The following is a 15,556-nucleotide window of genomic DNA, read 5'->3' as shown; positions in this document are numbered from 1 at the left end:
CATTAGTAAATATACAATACATACTGTACATACACATTTACAAAACAAGTCTTATTTATCATCAATATTTCTGGTTCATTTTCCAGGAAATGAAGACTGTGCATTATGTAAGGGTTAATGCCCGACGAGGTGTCCATTATCAGGTATTAATGGACGACGGCGAGGCGTGAACCGTCCGACGCGCAGCGGATCCTCCGCCGAAGTCCATTAATACCTGACAATGGTCACTTGCCACTTGCTTATACCATGGTCACTTGCCAAATAACACATTAGTGAACACATTTTTAAAACATTAGTTTATATTTTAATTAGTTTTACAATCAAAATCTAAAGTTACAAGTTACAAACAATAACTTGGTTTCCTTGGTTACGCCTGACGGTTTATTTAGGTGTACATTATCACTTTTTAACGGACACACTGCAGCCAATCAGAATCGAGTATTCACCCAGACCATGGTATAAAAATGTGTAATATGATGCTGCAAATTAGGTAATTGTAAGTAGGACTTGCCATTTACTTATGTATTTGGCAGACACTTTTAACCCCAAAATAAAAAGTTTCACAAATGTTTAGTTCATGCATTCACTGGGAATTGGACCCATGACCTTGCTTTACTGTTTGAACTGTAGTATTGTCCTGAAAATTCAGAAAAATATATTTTAACTTTTATGCATCAAAATAACATATGGTGTTACACAGCAATGCTTACCTATATATACACTGAAGTTTTTTATTTAATATTTACTTAAGACATTTTAATACCTGGCATGGGAAATCCATTTTTCAGTGATAACATAAATATTGTCATATTTCACCCATAATGCCCCCCTGGCCAAAAAAAAAAAAAAAAAAAGGTGTATATTTTTTAATTATCCAGTATTTATACTGTAGGTCTTGATATTAAATATATTGAGTACTGTAGAGTACAGATGATTGTTTTTTCAGTAATGAGAGTTTAATGAACATCATCAATGAGAATAGTGGGAATAACAAAATGGGATATTGGGAATTACACAAAATTAAAATACAGGCCCAGCTCCACAGGCGGGCTTTTCCCACCCTGCCCCCACTTCAAAAAACGACATATTGTCGTTTTAGGGCTCCTCACACCATCAGTGCTCGGGCCCTAATTGGGCTACATCAAAACGCCTGTTTTGGCAAGTATCCTCGTAAAGTGACAGTAGCTTAATATACATGCTGCTGTCTTGTGTCATTAATCTTAATTAAAGAACAAGATAAAAAAAAAACTGTTTAAATCTTCAACTTTTTTAACATCTATGTAATTTATTTATTTGTATCTTTTTTTTATTTCTTTTTTTATTATTATTGTTTTTTGGGTCTACATTATATGTTTGTATTTGATTTTTATTTTCTTGAAGTCTACCAGGGGTGGGATGGGGGGGGGTTCTAGATTTGTATAGTTGCTTTTTGCTTTGTATTTTTGTTTTTCTTGACTTTAAAAAAGAAAACTCAATAAAAAGTTGTTAACAAAAAAAACAAAAAAACAGTTCAAATCTGATCTTGACCAATCGGCAAGATCCAAGCTTCCTGTCTCTCTTTTGAAACCAACATGGAAGTGACTTAAACTGCAATTCATCGACTGGCCTCTAGAGACAGGCTGCAAAAGAGTGTCATTCCCATAGGGCGGCGACGGCAGGCTCCGCCCACTTTGGGCTTCAAAAATGCCCTTCAGAAACCGACGGGTGACGTCACGGACACTACGTCCATATTTTTTACAGTCTATGATCTTGACTGAATAACTTATTTAGCTTTAATAGGATTAATATATTTAATTTATATATTGTAGTCTCTCTCTCTCTCTCTCTCTCTCTCTCTCTCTCTCTCTCTCTCTCTCTCTCTCTCTCTCTCTCTCTCTCTCTCTCTCTGTTCTATTGTATTTATTTGTGCTATTGTTTGTAATTTGTAAAGTTACAAAATCTGTAATGGGGAAACAATTAAATAATGTATGAACTCCGGCTCACCAGGAATCTCAAAATTGGAGCCTGGCCTGTTTTTAAATCATTTGAGTCTACTCAACTATTTTGTACTGATTCCAAGTTGACCCTTTTCCACTTTACCCATACCCTTCCCTTAGAAATAAACTCTTTTATTTATAGAGCAATGTATAACAGCAGCACACCATCACAAACTCCCTACACTCATATTTTTCTTGCCCACAAGCATTTTAATTTTTAATCTAGAATATATAAAAAAATGAACAGTTCTGCAAAAATACATCACGCATCAGAACAAAAAAACAGTGTAACTCTCCCTCGCTTCCTGTCCACAGGGGAAGTTGTTGGTGCGCACAGGCCGCGTGGGTCTCGGGGAGAAGATGCTGAGGGACGCGATACAAGTGCATAACACGGCACACGAGGCCTGGGGTGCCCTAGGGGAGGCGCTACAGAGCAGGAGCTGCTCACAGGCTCCCGACTGCTTCCTCACCGCACTGGAGCTGGAGTCCAGCTGCCCTATCCGGCCCTTCACCATCATCCCACGAGAACTCTGACACATCTATGGCACTCATATATATGGAGGGAATGCTGGCTTTCAATCACTTTAATGACACATACTGTATAACAAAAACTTTGCACTTTTGGCTCTTGATTGAAAGGGAGCGTGATCGCATTAGTGAAATTTCACAAGCAAACAAGGTCCGTCGTGAATAGAGTAGCGACGCATGAAGCACCGCTCACCCAGCTTTCTGTTGATCAATGTGGCAAATGAAAATATATGACAAAATTCAATGTGGGACTTTTTTGTTGTGGGAGAATTCCCATTGAAGCGTCTGCGCTATTTCACAGAGCAACAGAAAATGTGACCTTAAAGGATTAGTTCACTTTTAAAAAAAACTTTTGCTGATAATTTACTCACCCCCATGTCATCCAAAATGTCCATGTCTTTCTTTCTTCAGTCGAAAAGAAATGAAGGTTTTTGATGAAAACATTCCAGGATTTTTCTCCATATAATGGACTTCAATGGGCCCCAAACTGTTTCATTGCAGCTTCAAAGGGCTTTAAACGATACCAGACGATGAATAAGGGTCTTATCTAGCGAAACGATCGTCATTTAAAAAATAAATAAAAAAGTTTAAGTTTTATAAGCACAAATGCTCGCCTTGCTCTGTTCTGTGATGCGCGTTCGTGACGTCACGGAATACGCAATTACGTTAAAAAGGTCGCGCTTGACGTAGGCGGAAGTACCGAGTCAGTGTTTACAAATGTGCGGAAGGAGGACCATATACACATATTCAAATGTCAGTTTATCGTTTAAAATGCCCATTTCGTGTGCGTATCCTGGGTGTTTTAATATTAAAAAGCATAAAAGAAAATTTTCGTCAGGACAGAAAAGCGTGACCTTTTCAACATAATTGCGTATTACGTCACGTCACGAACGCGCATCACAGAACAGAGCAAGGCGAGCATTTGTGCTTATAAAACTTCAACTTTTTTATTTATTTTTTAAATGACCGATCGTTTCGCTAGATAAGACCATTATTCATCGACTGGTATCGTTTAAAGCCCTTTGAAGCTGCACTGAAACTGTCATTTGGACCTTGAACCATTTGGGGCCCATTGCAGTCCATTATATGGAGAAATGTTTTCATCAAAAACCTTAATTTCTTTTCGACTGAAGAAAGAAAGACATGGACATCTTGGATGACATTGGGGTGAGTAAATTATCAGCAAAAGTTTTTTTTAAAAGTGAACTACTCCTTTAAAGGGATAGTTGAAAAATTTAAATTAGCCCATGATATACTCACCCTCAAGTCATCCGAGGTGTATATGACATTCTTCTTTCAGACGAATACAATCGGAGTTATATTACCCAATGTCCTGGCTCTTCCAAGCTTTATAATGGCAGTGAATGGCTGTTTCTGTTTTGAAGTCCATAAAACTGCATCCATCCATCATCAAAGTGCTCCGCACGGCTCCGGGGGTTAATAAAGGCCTTCTGGAGCGAATTGATGCATTTGTGTAAGAAAAATATTAATATTTAACACGTTACAAAGTAAAGTTCTAGCTTCCGGCCAAACGGCCATACGCTGTCTACTTGCACCTAAAGTGCAACTTACACAACTTGTGACGTCGGAAGTAGCGTAGCGTAAATATCAGCAGTACGTCGCATTACTCGCATAAGTTGCGTATGAAATCTGTATGTTCCATAAAATCGTCATGTTCGTTTGGCCGGAAGCTAGTTATTTTACTTCATAAAGTTTTAAATATGGATATTTTTCTTACACAAACGCATTTATTAACCCCCCAGAGCAGTGTGGAGTTTGTTTATGATGGATAGATGAACTTTTATGGACTTCAAAACAGAAACAGCCATTTACTGCCATTGTAAAGCTTGGAAGAGCCAGGACTTTTTTTATATAACTCTGATTGTATTCGTCTGAAAGAAGATTGTCATATACTCCTAGGATGACGTGAGGGTGAGTATATCATGGGCTAATTTTCATTTTTATTATAAGAGCACTCTACAATTTTTGTCGACTGCAACTTTAAATGCTTGGACTCTTTTTAGTCTTAGTCTTTTTAGTCACATATGCAGTCAACTGTCAATTTATCTTGACAGTTGTGGTGTGGACTTCCATATTCTCAAATAACTACAACATATCTGACAGAATGACTGAACACATGAAACATTTTCTTTCTATCTGCAATATTTTTTTGCACATGCTGCAACATGTTCAGATACTGAGTCTTGTTTTTCAGGGACAAAATTATTGAATTCTTTAGTTCATTTTAAATTCTTTTAGTATTTATATCCCTGGTAATCATCTGTACTGTATGTTGGTTAAAGATTGTTCTTCTTATAAAGAGTGATTTTTGCAGTCCCAGTGTCATTGTTTTCTGTTGTTTTCATTCCTTATCAGTTTCGGTCCTGTAGCTCCACAGCACTTAAATATCTTATGTAACGTTTCCAGTGCTGTTTGTGGAGAAACCCTTGGTCTTCTTTCTCTGGGGCGGCTGTGGTTGCCTAGCAGCCGAGCCTTGTTTGAGTTTCTGGGGAGGCTGTTGGATCTTCAGCACGTGGGTCTAAAGCCTCATGGAAAACAGCGCTGTGCTATTTTAGCCAGTTCTGTTTGATGACGGGATCAAGATGTTAATTAGGGAGAGCATTGAACAAATGCATAGACTATTGAGTTGGGTTATGTAAGTGTTATAAGTGGGATTCTTGTTTACTTGCACACATCTACAGTATACATGCCCACTGTTTCTCCTGGCACAGTTTAACAAGTGCTCTTGAAATTGCATCTCTATTATCCTCCCATTTCTATTGTTTGAAACCGGTCTTTCTGGCCTCTCTGCATGTTTTGGCATAGTATTGTTTTGAATCACTTCCACATAATATTTTATAGAGCTGTCTCTGTTTTAACTATTGCTGATGCATAATTCAAATGCTTGAATAAGAAGGTCTTACTAAATGGGGCAATGACATACTTTTTATGTTCTAAAATACATTAATATGTAATTCAAACCGATATAAATACACATTCACGTTGAATCTGCTTGCAAAAGTTTGTAAAAGTTTTTCATGGCATGGCTGGGTTATTGCGGGTTGTCAAATATAAACGTAATATTACTTAATATTATTTTAAAAATCTTAAATGTGTTCATGCTGCATGGTAATATTCAATTTAATATTTGACCGTTATAGCAGCTGTTTTTTTTATATATATAAAATAAGCATTTTCATACGGAAGGAAAAAAATTGTTAGAAAAAATCGAGTTTAAAAAAATATTTAACCTTCGAGATTAAAGTCAAAACATTAGGAGAATAATGCTCACAAGATTATGTTGTTTAATGGTAGTCATATGGTCATATTTCAACCATAGTGAAAAACAAATAACGATATATATACACTGCGTGCAGAATTATTAGGCACATTGATTTTCTGATCATATTTTTTTTCCATGCACATTTTACCAATTCCAAACCACATTAATCTTAATAACTACTATTCATTTGTATTTAATCATTTATAAGTGATATATAATTGTTCATGAAGGTTGGAAATGAAAAACGCCTTATATTCAGGTGTGCATAGTTATTAGGCACGTTTTCTTTTACAGATAAAATAAGCCCAAAAAGATACAACTCAGACTGAAAAGTCAAAATTATTAAATGCCCATGAGAAGGATGCAATACTTGAAATTGCAGTTAAGGCATGACCATTGGACAGTGAAATGCTCATTGGGTCAGCAGGGTCAGACAAAAACAGGTGGAGAAGAAAAGACACGTGTTAACTGCAAAAGAATTAAGAATTATGGTGAAGAATTAAGTGTGAAACCATCAGGAACCCTTTAGTCTTCAGCGCCACCATTTTCCAGAACTACAACCTACCTGGAGTCTCCAGAAGAGCAAGGTATCAGGATCTCAGAGACTTGGGTTAGGTAAAGAATCCTAAAAAATGACCCACACTTAATAAGAATCACAAGCTGAAGTGTAGTAAATACATGAAGACTGTTTTTTTTTATAGGCTTTATCGACAGACAGATTGAGAGTGACTCTTGAAGGACCAGCACTGTTTGAAGAATTCATCTTCCAGAATCTGGCAGTAAGTTTTGGGAGTTCATTTTTAGTCCATTTCCTACCCTGAAGTCTGTTTTGCAGAGATGGACTAAACATGAATAATTCTAATATGCTGATTTGATGCTCAAGAAACATTTCTCATTATTATCAATGTTGAAAACAGTTACTTGCATTTTTATTTCAGGCTTCTTTGATTAATAGAAAGTTCAAAAGAACAGCATTTATCTGAAATAGAAAGCTTTTATAACATTAAACACTACCGTTCAAAAGTTTGGGCTCAGTAAGAATTTTTATTTTATTCAAATCAATAAATCAATACTTTTATTCATCAAGGATGAATTAAATTGATCAAATGTTACAGTAAAGACATTTATGTTACAAAAGATTCTATTTCAAATAAATGCTGTTCTTTTGAACTTTCTATTCATCAAAGAATCCTGAAAAAAAATTGTACACAACTGTTTTCAAGATGGATAATAATAATGAATGTTTTTTGAGCAGCAAATCATAATATTAGAGTGATTTTTGAAGGATCATGTGACACTGAAGACTGGAGTAATGATGCTGAAAATTCAGCTTTGATCACAGGAATAAATTACATTTTAACATTAAAATAGAAAACAGTTATTTTAAATTATCACAATATTTAACAATATTACTGTTTTTTTTTTTTTTTTTTTTTTTTTTATGCAGCCTTGGTGAGCAGAAGAGACTTCTTTTAAAAACATAAAAAAAATTACAGATCCAAAACTTTTCACTGGTAGCGTCAAACTACTAAATTCTAGCAATTTCTCCTTCTCTCACTCCCCTCGCCAGTCTGGGAGGGGTGGGGGTACAGGACTTCTCATTTCTAACAATTGGAAATACTCAGCGCTCTCTTCTCTATGCAACAACAACTCGTTTGAATATCACGCTATTACACTTACAACTCCCAATAAGATCCATATTGTAGTCATCTATCGCCCCCCAGGTCAGCTGGGAAACTTTGCAGACGAGCTGGATGTGCTGCTGTCCTCTTTCCCTGAGGACGGCACCCCACTTGTAGTCTTTGGTGACTTCAACATTCATCTCGAAAAGCCATATGCAACAGACTTCGTCTCTCTACTAGCCTCTTTCGATCTCAAACGACTCATCACCACAGGTACTCACAAATCAGGCAACCAACTGGACCTGGTTTACACACACAACTGCATCACACACAACATTCTGGTGAGACCTTTCCATGTTTCATATCATTTCCTCATTAATTTCAGTCTACAACTTCCTACCCGTGCACCACCAATCCCCACCACCAGTCACTTTCAGACGAAACCTGCGTTCACTTTCTCCCTCCCATCTTTCCTCTGCCGTGTCATCTTCTCTTCCCTCACCCTCACAATTCTCATCTCTGGATGTGAATACCGCAACGGACACCTTATGCTCCACTCTATCTTCTTCTCTAGACAATATCTGCCCTCTCTCCTCCAGGCCTGCATGCGTGAAATGGCACAAATCAAAAGACACATCTGACCTGAGTTTGTATAAATCTCTCATCTCTTCCTTTTCTGTTGATGTTCATGCTGCAAAATCTTCATACTTCCACAACAGCTCCTCCAACACACGATCACTCTTCAAGACATTCAACTCTCTCCTTCTCTCAAAACAACATCTATCAGCAGTCAGTTCTCAGCTCCACACACACAGGAACCCAGACCGACCCCTTCCATAGCCAATAACCCTCTCTCCTCCTTCTCTCCGCTAACCGAGGAAGAAGTATCTAAACTTCTCCTCTCCAGTCATCCTACCACCTGCCCTCTAGACCCCATCCCCTCACACCTTCTACAAGCCATCTCTCCCACACTTCTACCAGAACTCACACACATCATCAACTCATCCCTCCATACTGGCATTTTCCCTACTGCATTCAAGCAGGCTCGGGTAACTCCACTGCTTAAAAAACAACACTAAACACATAATTTGCAGAGAATTACAGACCTATCTCTCTCCTACCATTCATTGCGAAAACACTTGAAAGAGCTGTTTTCAACCAAGTAACATCTTTCTTGTCTCTGAACAACCAGCTGGATGTCAACCAATCTGGCTTCAAGAAAGGGCATTCAACTGAGACTGCATTACTGTCGGTCACAGAAGCCCTGCTGATCGCAAAAGCTGCTTCCAAATCTTCAGTCCTCATTCTCCTGGATCTGTCTGCTGCCTTCGACACTGAGAATCATCAGATCCTTATGTCCAGCCTCTCAGCACTGGGCATCACAGGAACTTCCCTTCACTGGTTTGAGTCCTATCTCACAGGTAGGTCCTTCAGGGTCGCATGGAGAGGCGAGGTATCCAAAGCACATCAGCTGACCACAGGGGTTCCTCAGGGTTCAGTTCTTGGACCCTTGCTCTTCTCCATCTACACCACATCACTGGGACACATCATACAGACACATGGTTTCTCCTACCACTGCTATGCTGATGACACACAGCTCTTCCTCTCATTTCAACCAGATGATCCCACAGTAACTGCACGGATCTCAAGCTGTCTGGTGGACATCTCGACATGGATGAAGGAACATCACCTGCAGCTCCACCTGGCAAAGACTGAGCTTCTCGTCCTCCCTGCCAATCCATCTCTACAACACGACTTCACTATCCAGCTAGATTCATCATCAATCACCCCATCAAGGTCGGTCAGAAATCTTGGAGTGATATTGGATGACCAGCTGACCTTCACAGATCACATTTCAAAGACAGCTCGATCATGCAGGTTTGCACTGCACAACATCAGGAAGATCAGGCCTTTCCTAACAGCATTCAACACAACTTCTCGTCCAGGCCCTGGTCATCTCTAGGCTTGACTACTGCAATGTTCTTCTGGCTGGACTTCCATCATGTGCAACTAAACCTCTACAAATGATTCAGAATTCTGCAGCTCGTCTTGTCTTCAACGAGCCCAAAAGGGCCCATGTCACTCCTCTGTTCATCTCTCTGCACTGGCTACCACTCGCTGCTCGCATCAAGTTCAAGGCATTGACGCTTGCTTACAGATCTATCACAGGCTCAGCTCCCTCCTACTTTCACTCACTCCTACGAGTCTAAATCCCTATCAGAAGCCTACGATCGGTCAGCGAGCGACGTCTCGTGGTTCCATCACAGAGAGCCACAAAATCACTTTCCAGAACATTCTCATTCACAGTTCCATGCTGGTGGAATGCTCTCCCCACCCTCATGCGGAATGCAGAATCCCTGGCAACATTCAAAAGACAACTGAAAACCTTTCTCTTCTGTGAGCACTTAACCGCATAAATTATTATTTTTTTTTTTAAACTTCCCTTTTCCTTTATATCCTCGCTTACTGAGCTTATGCTACTCTGAACAATGCCTGAACTTCGTACTTTGAGCACTTCTTGCGTTGTTTTTTGCCTCTTCACAATGACTCGCCTAATTTAGTACTAATTTGTAAGTCGCTTTAGCGTCTGCTAAATGACTAAATGTAAATGTAAATAATATCAAGATAAATAATTACTGCATTATCATATATTTATATATATATGATAATGCAGTAATTATTTATCTTGATATTAATTATTTAGTAGTGTACAGTTAATGAGAATCACCATTGAGGATGATGGGAATAACAAAATGCGATATTGGAATTTAGACAAAATTTGTCAAAAACACAAAGTTACAATGATATATACAGTATATATATATATATATATATATATATATATATATATATATATATATATACTGTATATATCATTATATATATATATATATATATATATATATATACTGTATATATCATTGTAACTTTGTGTTTTTGACAAATTTTGTCTAAATTCCAATATCACATTTTGTTGTCCAATATTGCATACTGTATATATATATATATATATATATATATATATATATATATATATATATATATATATATATATATATGTGCCTAATTGTCACAAATATGTTCTGAGATTTATTCAAATAATGATTCCTTTTATTTTTTAAATATTTCATCAAGTATTGATTTTTTTCTGTCTCTCTGTTAGCGGTTGTCACGGTATAGGAGCAGTAGTGGTGATTTATGGGATTATTTGGAGAGGTTGTGACTGATAAAGAATGCTATTCATCACCTAGCATCAGCCTGAATGATTATCCTGAGCAGGGATGCATTTCCCAAAAGCATTGTTAGCCAACTATGGTCACAACGATAGAACTTACAACAAAAGTTACTTTTGGGAAATGCACCCCAGGCCAGCCGAGCCCAGTGTCCCAACATAAAGTTCCCGTATGGCACACACAGGAGAACTGGGCTCATTATGTTTCACAAATTTTGAAAGGAAAGGGAATGAATTGATGGAGGCCTTTGAAGTGGAAGCTTGTCCTTTGGGATTTTTTTAGTTAATCACTTAATGAAGCACAACAACAGGGTTCTGGAAGTAAACCTCTCCATAGAGAAATATATTACTATGCACAAACCTTTTAAGATGGAACTACTGTACCATGAGCTTTGATATTGTTAAAGGAATATTTGTCATAATAACAGGGCTTGGACACAATGACGATGGTAGAGTCAGATGAACAGTGAACAGGTACGTTTATTTATAGAAGCAGCAAGAACACAATTCAATGCAGGTAAGTAATGACGAGCAGGAATAGAAACAGCAATAGAGTCTATGAAAGATGATTACTGGTTTTGTCTTACAGGTTTCCAGACATACACTCACACAAATGGATGACTAGGTTTCAACATGGAACAGGAAAAACCAAGGTAAGTTTGCAGGCAATGAGTCTGTGTTCTTCAGACAAGGCCAGACAACTACTGGTGGTGTGTATGCGTGCTTTTTATAGTGCAGATAATGAGGGCTGATGAGTGACATGTGTGCGTGATCAGTACTCAGACTGTGAAGGCTGATGGGCCATTTACAGGACAAAAGTTTTTATGCGTTTTGGCCATTCATTTACACGAAAATGGCGGTTTTGGGGCCTGAAAAAGCAATTTTTAAAAACGATACCATAAGTGTCCCCATGTAAACTACAAAAACGCGAATTTGTGAAAACGGTGACATCATGCGTATGAGTATTACGTGTTTAGTCTATAGGCGCGTAGTTTTTCTTTACAACATGATGACATCACCAACTACTGGCCTGGCAGCATAATACAGCATTTTCGCGGATCCGTGTGAATGGGTATCGTTTTGACAATGTTGTCATCTGTACGTGAAAAATGCAAAGGAAAAACTTTTCCCTTTTTAGTAACTTGTTGTTGTGTAAGCTTGGCGTGATTGTGACAAGTTCACCCAAAAATAAAAAATTCTGTCATCATTTACTCATGTCATTCCAAACATCTTATTTTGTGTTCCCCTAAAAAAGAAAGCCATACCAGTTCGGAACTACATGAGGGTGATTAAATCATGACAGAAATCAAGCATAGATTTAGTTCTGGCAGGTCACGTCAGTCAAGCTTGCATAAGCTGACGCTTAGCTGATCCACATCTACCTATAGTAATACGACGTCTATTACAACATCCCTATATAAGGTCCATTCAGTATTATCGGCAGCTTTATCTTGTTGCTCAGGAGCTAGTTACCCTCCTCCATCCCCAGCTCCTCCTCTTGTCCAGTCAGGACTTGGCCTTCTGATATTCCTCTTCAAATCAGACAATTTTTTCTCGAATTGTGTTGTACATTTAATTCTTGAACATTAAATATATTTGCAATACATCTATGTTGGTTTTGTTCTGTTTACCCTGCTGCTTTCCCTGCTCTTATCCATGCTAGGCTTCATGGATGCACATGGAGTTCTTGCCCAGAACAGAACCTTACCGCCAATCCAAGCTGTATGCTAATTGCCAGTCATCTTTGACGATAGTGGTCCTGGCAGAATTTTAATTTTTGGGTCAATTTAGTAACAAAAAAGTATCTGTCAAATTTAGAGTTAAAAACTAAACTACCTGTAATCCTTAACAGAGATCCACCAATAAAAGAAAATGCTTTTACCAAATAAATTTTACATAGCTCAGCAGCAACCACCCCCTCCAATTTTTTTAACTAGATCTATTTTTTTTCTTTCTGTTTATAGTAGGTGAGGCAGAATTATGACGGACAAAGTTTTTAGGATCTAAATCAAATTCATTTCATGATTAACAAAATTGAAATCAAGATCAAAATCAGACTGATGTCTGAAATGTTGCCGCTCTGCATATCTTCCGGAAAGTTGTTTAGCAATGTCTAAAATCATATCAGTCTGACTCTGATCCATTGTGTAAAATTACTGGGTTATGAGAAGTCAGAACATGCAGGTCATCGCTAATGAGCATGTTTGTAATGTTCCTGCTCATTTGTTTATTCAAGTGGATTGATTATGTGCTAATGAAAAAAAGTGATCACCGTCCTGAGAAAACCTCTCTCGGGTTTCACTCTTCACTGTGTGCGTGTGTGTGTGTGTGAGAGAGAGAGAGAGAGAGAGAGAGAGAGAGAGAGAGAGAGAGAGAGAGAGAGAGAGAGAGAGAGAGAGAGAGAGAGAGAGAGAGAGAGAGAGAGAGAGAGAGAGAGAGAGTCCCTGGCTCTCTGGTTACTCACAGGTGGCTCACAGACTGAGTTACAGCCCTGACAGCTGGCTGCCCATAGATTGATGGGTTTCTTTTTTGATGAAGAAAGTATGAATGTATGATAATGCAAAATTACACTAAATGGGGCAGTTAAAAAACATTTTAATCCCAACACCATAGCCACAGATCATATTATAGCAGAGAAAAGGGAGAGGATGAAAAACGGCCATTAAAAACACTGGTTTGGTTGGGGGGAAAATCTTAAAAATTAATAACTAACTTTAAAAAAAAAATACAATGTGACCACTTTAAATGTATTATTAGCCACTGAATTAGCTTCAGCAACCACAACATGAGTTTTCAAGGTCGCCTTGCATTCACCCTCACATTAGGTGTGCTCAATCAGTTGATGTTCTCTGGAAGGAAAAGTTTGTACTGTTCATATTTCATAAACAATTGTAGCCTACATCAACCACTGTCCTGATCACGAACCCAAACCACTAATACCAGTCATATAATTGACCTGTGATGTAGTACCAGCACCTGTCCATTGCAATGTAAAATGATACTAGGCCTCCAGCCACTTTTGTCTAGCAAGATATTGACTCTGAACATGACCCTGTTAGAAAAGACTTGTGTGATTGCACAAAGCCCTATAGCGTCACCTGACTGCACACTAGTCTCACTCGTTCATAATCTATTTTGGGGAAAATGGAAATGGTCACCATTTTTTCATTACTCACTTATCTTGGGTGTGTGCACACTAATTTTGTACTGACTTTGTGCAGTTGTTGATTTGTCACCAATAGTTTCCCTTTTATAAAACGACAGCACCATCAATATAACATTTTTTAAATAAATCCAATAAAGAGTGTGACGCAGAATGAACGAGGAATACAGAGAAGAGCACCGAACAGAGAACTTAGAAAACTGAGGGCCTATGTACAGAGATGACAATCAACAGAACAAGAAACAGGTGTGAAACTAAACAGAAACTATAGTAACAAACAATGAAATGAGAACGCGGGCAAAACATTAGCCATGCTTACATGGACACAAAACTTTCCAGTTTCGGTTTTCAATCCGATCAAGTGTTTATGTCCTATCAAACGGATTAGAAAAGGTTTATCCCATGGGTTTATCCAAGGAAAATGAAACTAAACAGGACATGATCTTTAAAATTACAACATGTTCATTTAATCATTTTTATTTTCAAATTGCTATGCGAACAATATAATTCGTTATTAAAGGTAAATTCAGTAGTTCTTTAGCTAGCGTTTTTTGTTTATTTTAAAGTCATGAAATCAAAATTGAAAGTTCCTAATTTTAATGGAATTTTGCAGTATTTATTAAAGTGATTTATCTGTGCACAAGATTTTCTCTTTTTTTAAAATCTATGTGATTTTAAAATTTTGATTAATCTTTAATCAGAATAAATGACTGAGTCTTGCAACAGTGTGTTTACTAGTGTGAGGGCAGGACAACCTGTCACTCATATGAGATCGACCAATAGCCAACAACAACAGTCCAATAAATTCCTGATAGACAAAATCAAGTCCCACCCTAATTTTTTTCTTTTTTGAGAAGCCGTTTCACTCAGGTATACGTCACAATAGGGAAGAAAGGACTATCGCAACTTCCGACTTCAAGTACCAATACCACAAGGTGTTAGGCAGTGCTGACATCTATCGCTGTCAAGTCACATTTATTTATATGGTGCTTTTTACATTACAGATTGTTTCAAAGCAGCTTTAGAGAGATAACAGGAAAATAGTGCAAACCCCCCCCCCAGAAAATAGCATCACAGTCCAGCTTAAGTAAGTGCATTGATGTTTCATTTTTGTTTTAAAAAGTTATTTTATATATATATATATATATAGGTCAGAAGTCAGATTGGTTTGGAACAATCACAATATTATCCAGTTCCATCTGGTTGAAGATCGGAGTCACGCCGGTATGGAGATGAGTTCAGGATCAGTGCTGATGATGCTGTCGTGTTGATGAGGCCTTCGCAGGGGAGAGTCTAGTTGACACAATCTCTGCTGACACTTCACGGATGCGTTGTGGTCGTATCTATGAGCAGGTTCACCATCTGACCTGGATACAGCTGATTACAGTAAACCTCGGAATAAGACTGTTCCAGAGTTTAGGTTCTAAATAGGAGAAGGATCTACCGCCAGCAGTCGATTTTGATATTCTAGGTATTATCAACTGGCCAGAGTTTTGAGATTGCAATAGACGTGAAGGACTATAATGCGTTATATTATATTATTAATAAAGCAATCTGTAGTGGCAGAAGTGATAGTTCTAACATATTTGTAACACGGAGTCGGCTTTGCAGCCTTGGCTAAATGGAGTTTACACAAGACTAGATAATGATCTGAGATGTCATCGCTCTGCTGTAGAATTTCAATGCCATCAACATTGATTCCATGTGATAACATTAGATCTGACAATGAGTGGGTCCTGACACGTGTTGTCT

At 37.9% G+C, this 15,556-nt stretch overlaps 1 protein-coding gene across 1 annotated transcript in view; it reads left to right on the top strand.

Annotated features, from left to right (window-relative positions):
• ttc7a (tetratricopeptide repeat domain 7A) overlaps positions 1-2,543 on the top strand; it is a gene marked incomplete at its 5' end in the record, with an annotated part of 62,559 nt that extends 60,016 nt beyond the window's left edge. The window contains one exon of the mRNA XM_081351592.1: positions 2,292-2,543. Coding sequence (XP_081207718.1) covers positions 2,292-2,510 — 219 coding nt within the window. The 3' untranslated portion in view covers positions 2,511-2,543. The remainder of the gene's footprint in view (positions 1-2,291) is intronic.
• Positions 2,544-15,556: the final 13,013 nt, after the last annotated feature.

This window comes from Scardinius erythrophthalmus (genome assembly GCF_964197995.2).
Source record: "Scardinius erythrophthalmus genome assembly, chromosome: 21".
NCBI lineage: Eukaryota > Metazoa > Chordata > Actinopteri > Cypriniformes > Leuciscidae > Scardinius > Scardinius erythrophthalmus.
This window is presented reverse-complemented; position numbering and strand designations above follow the sequence as displayed.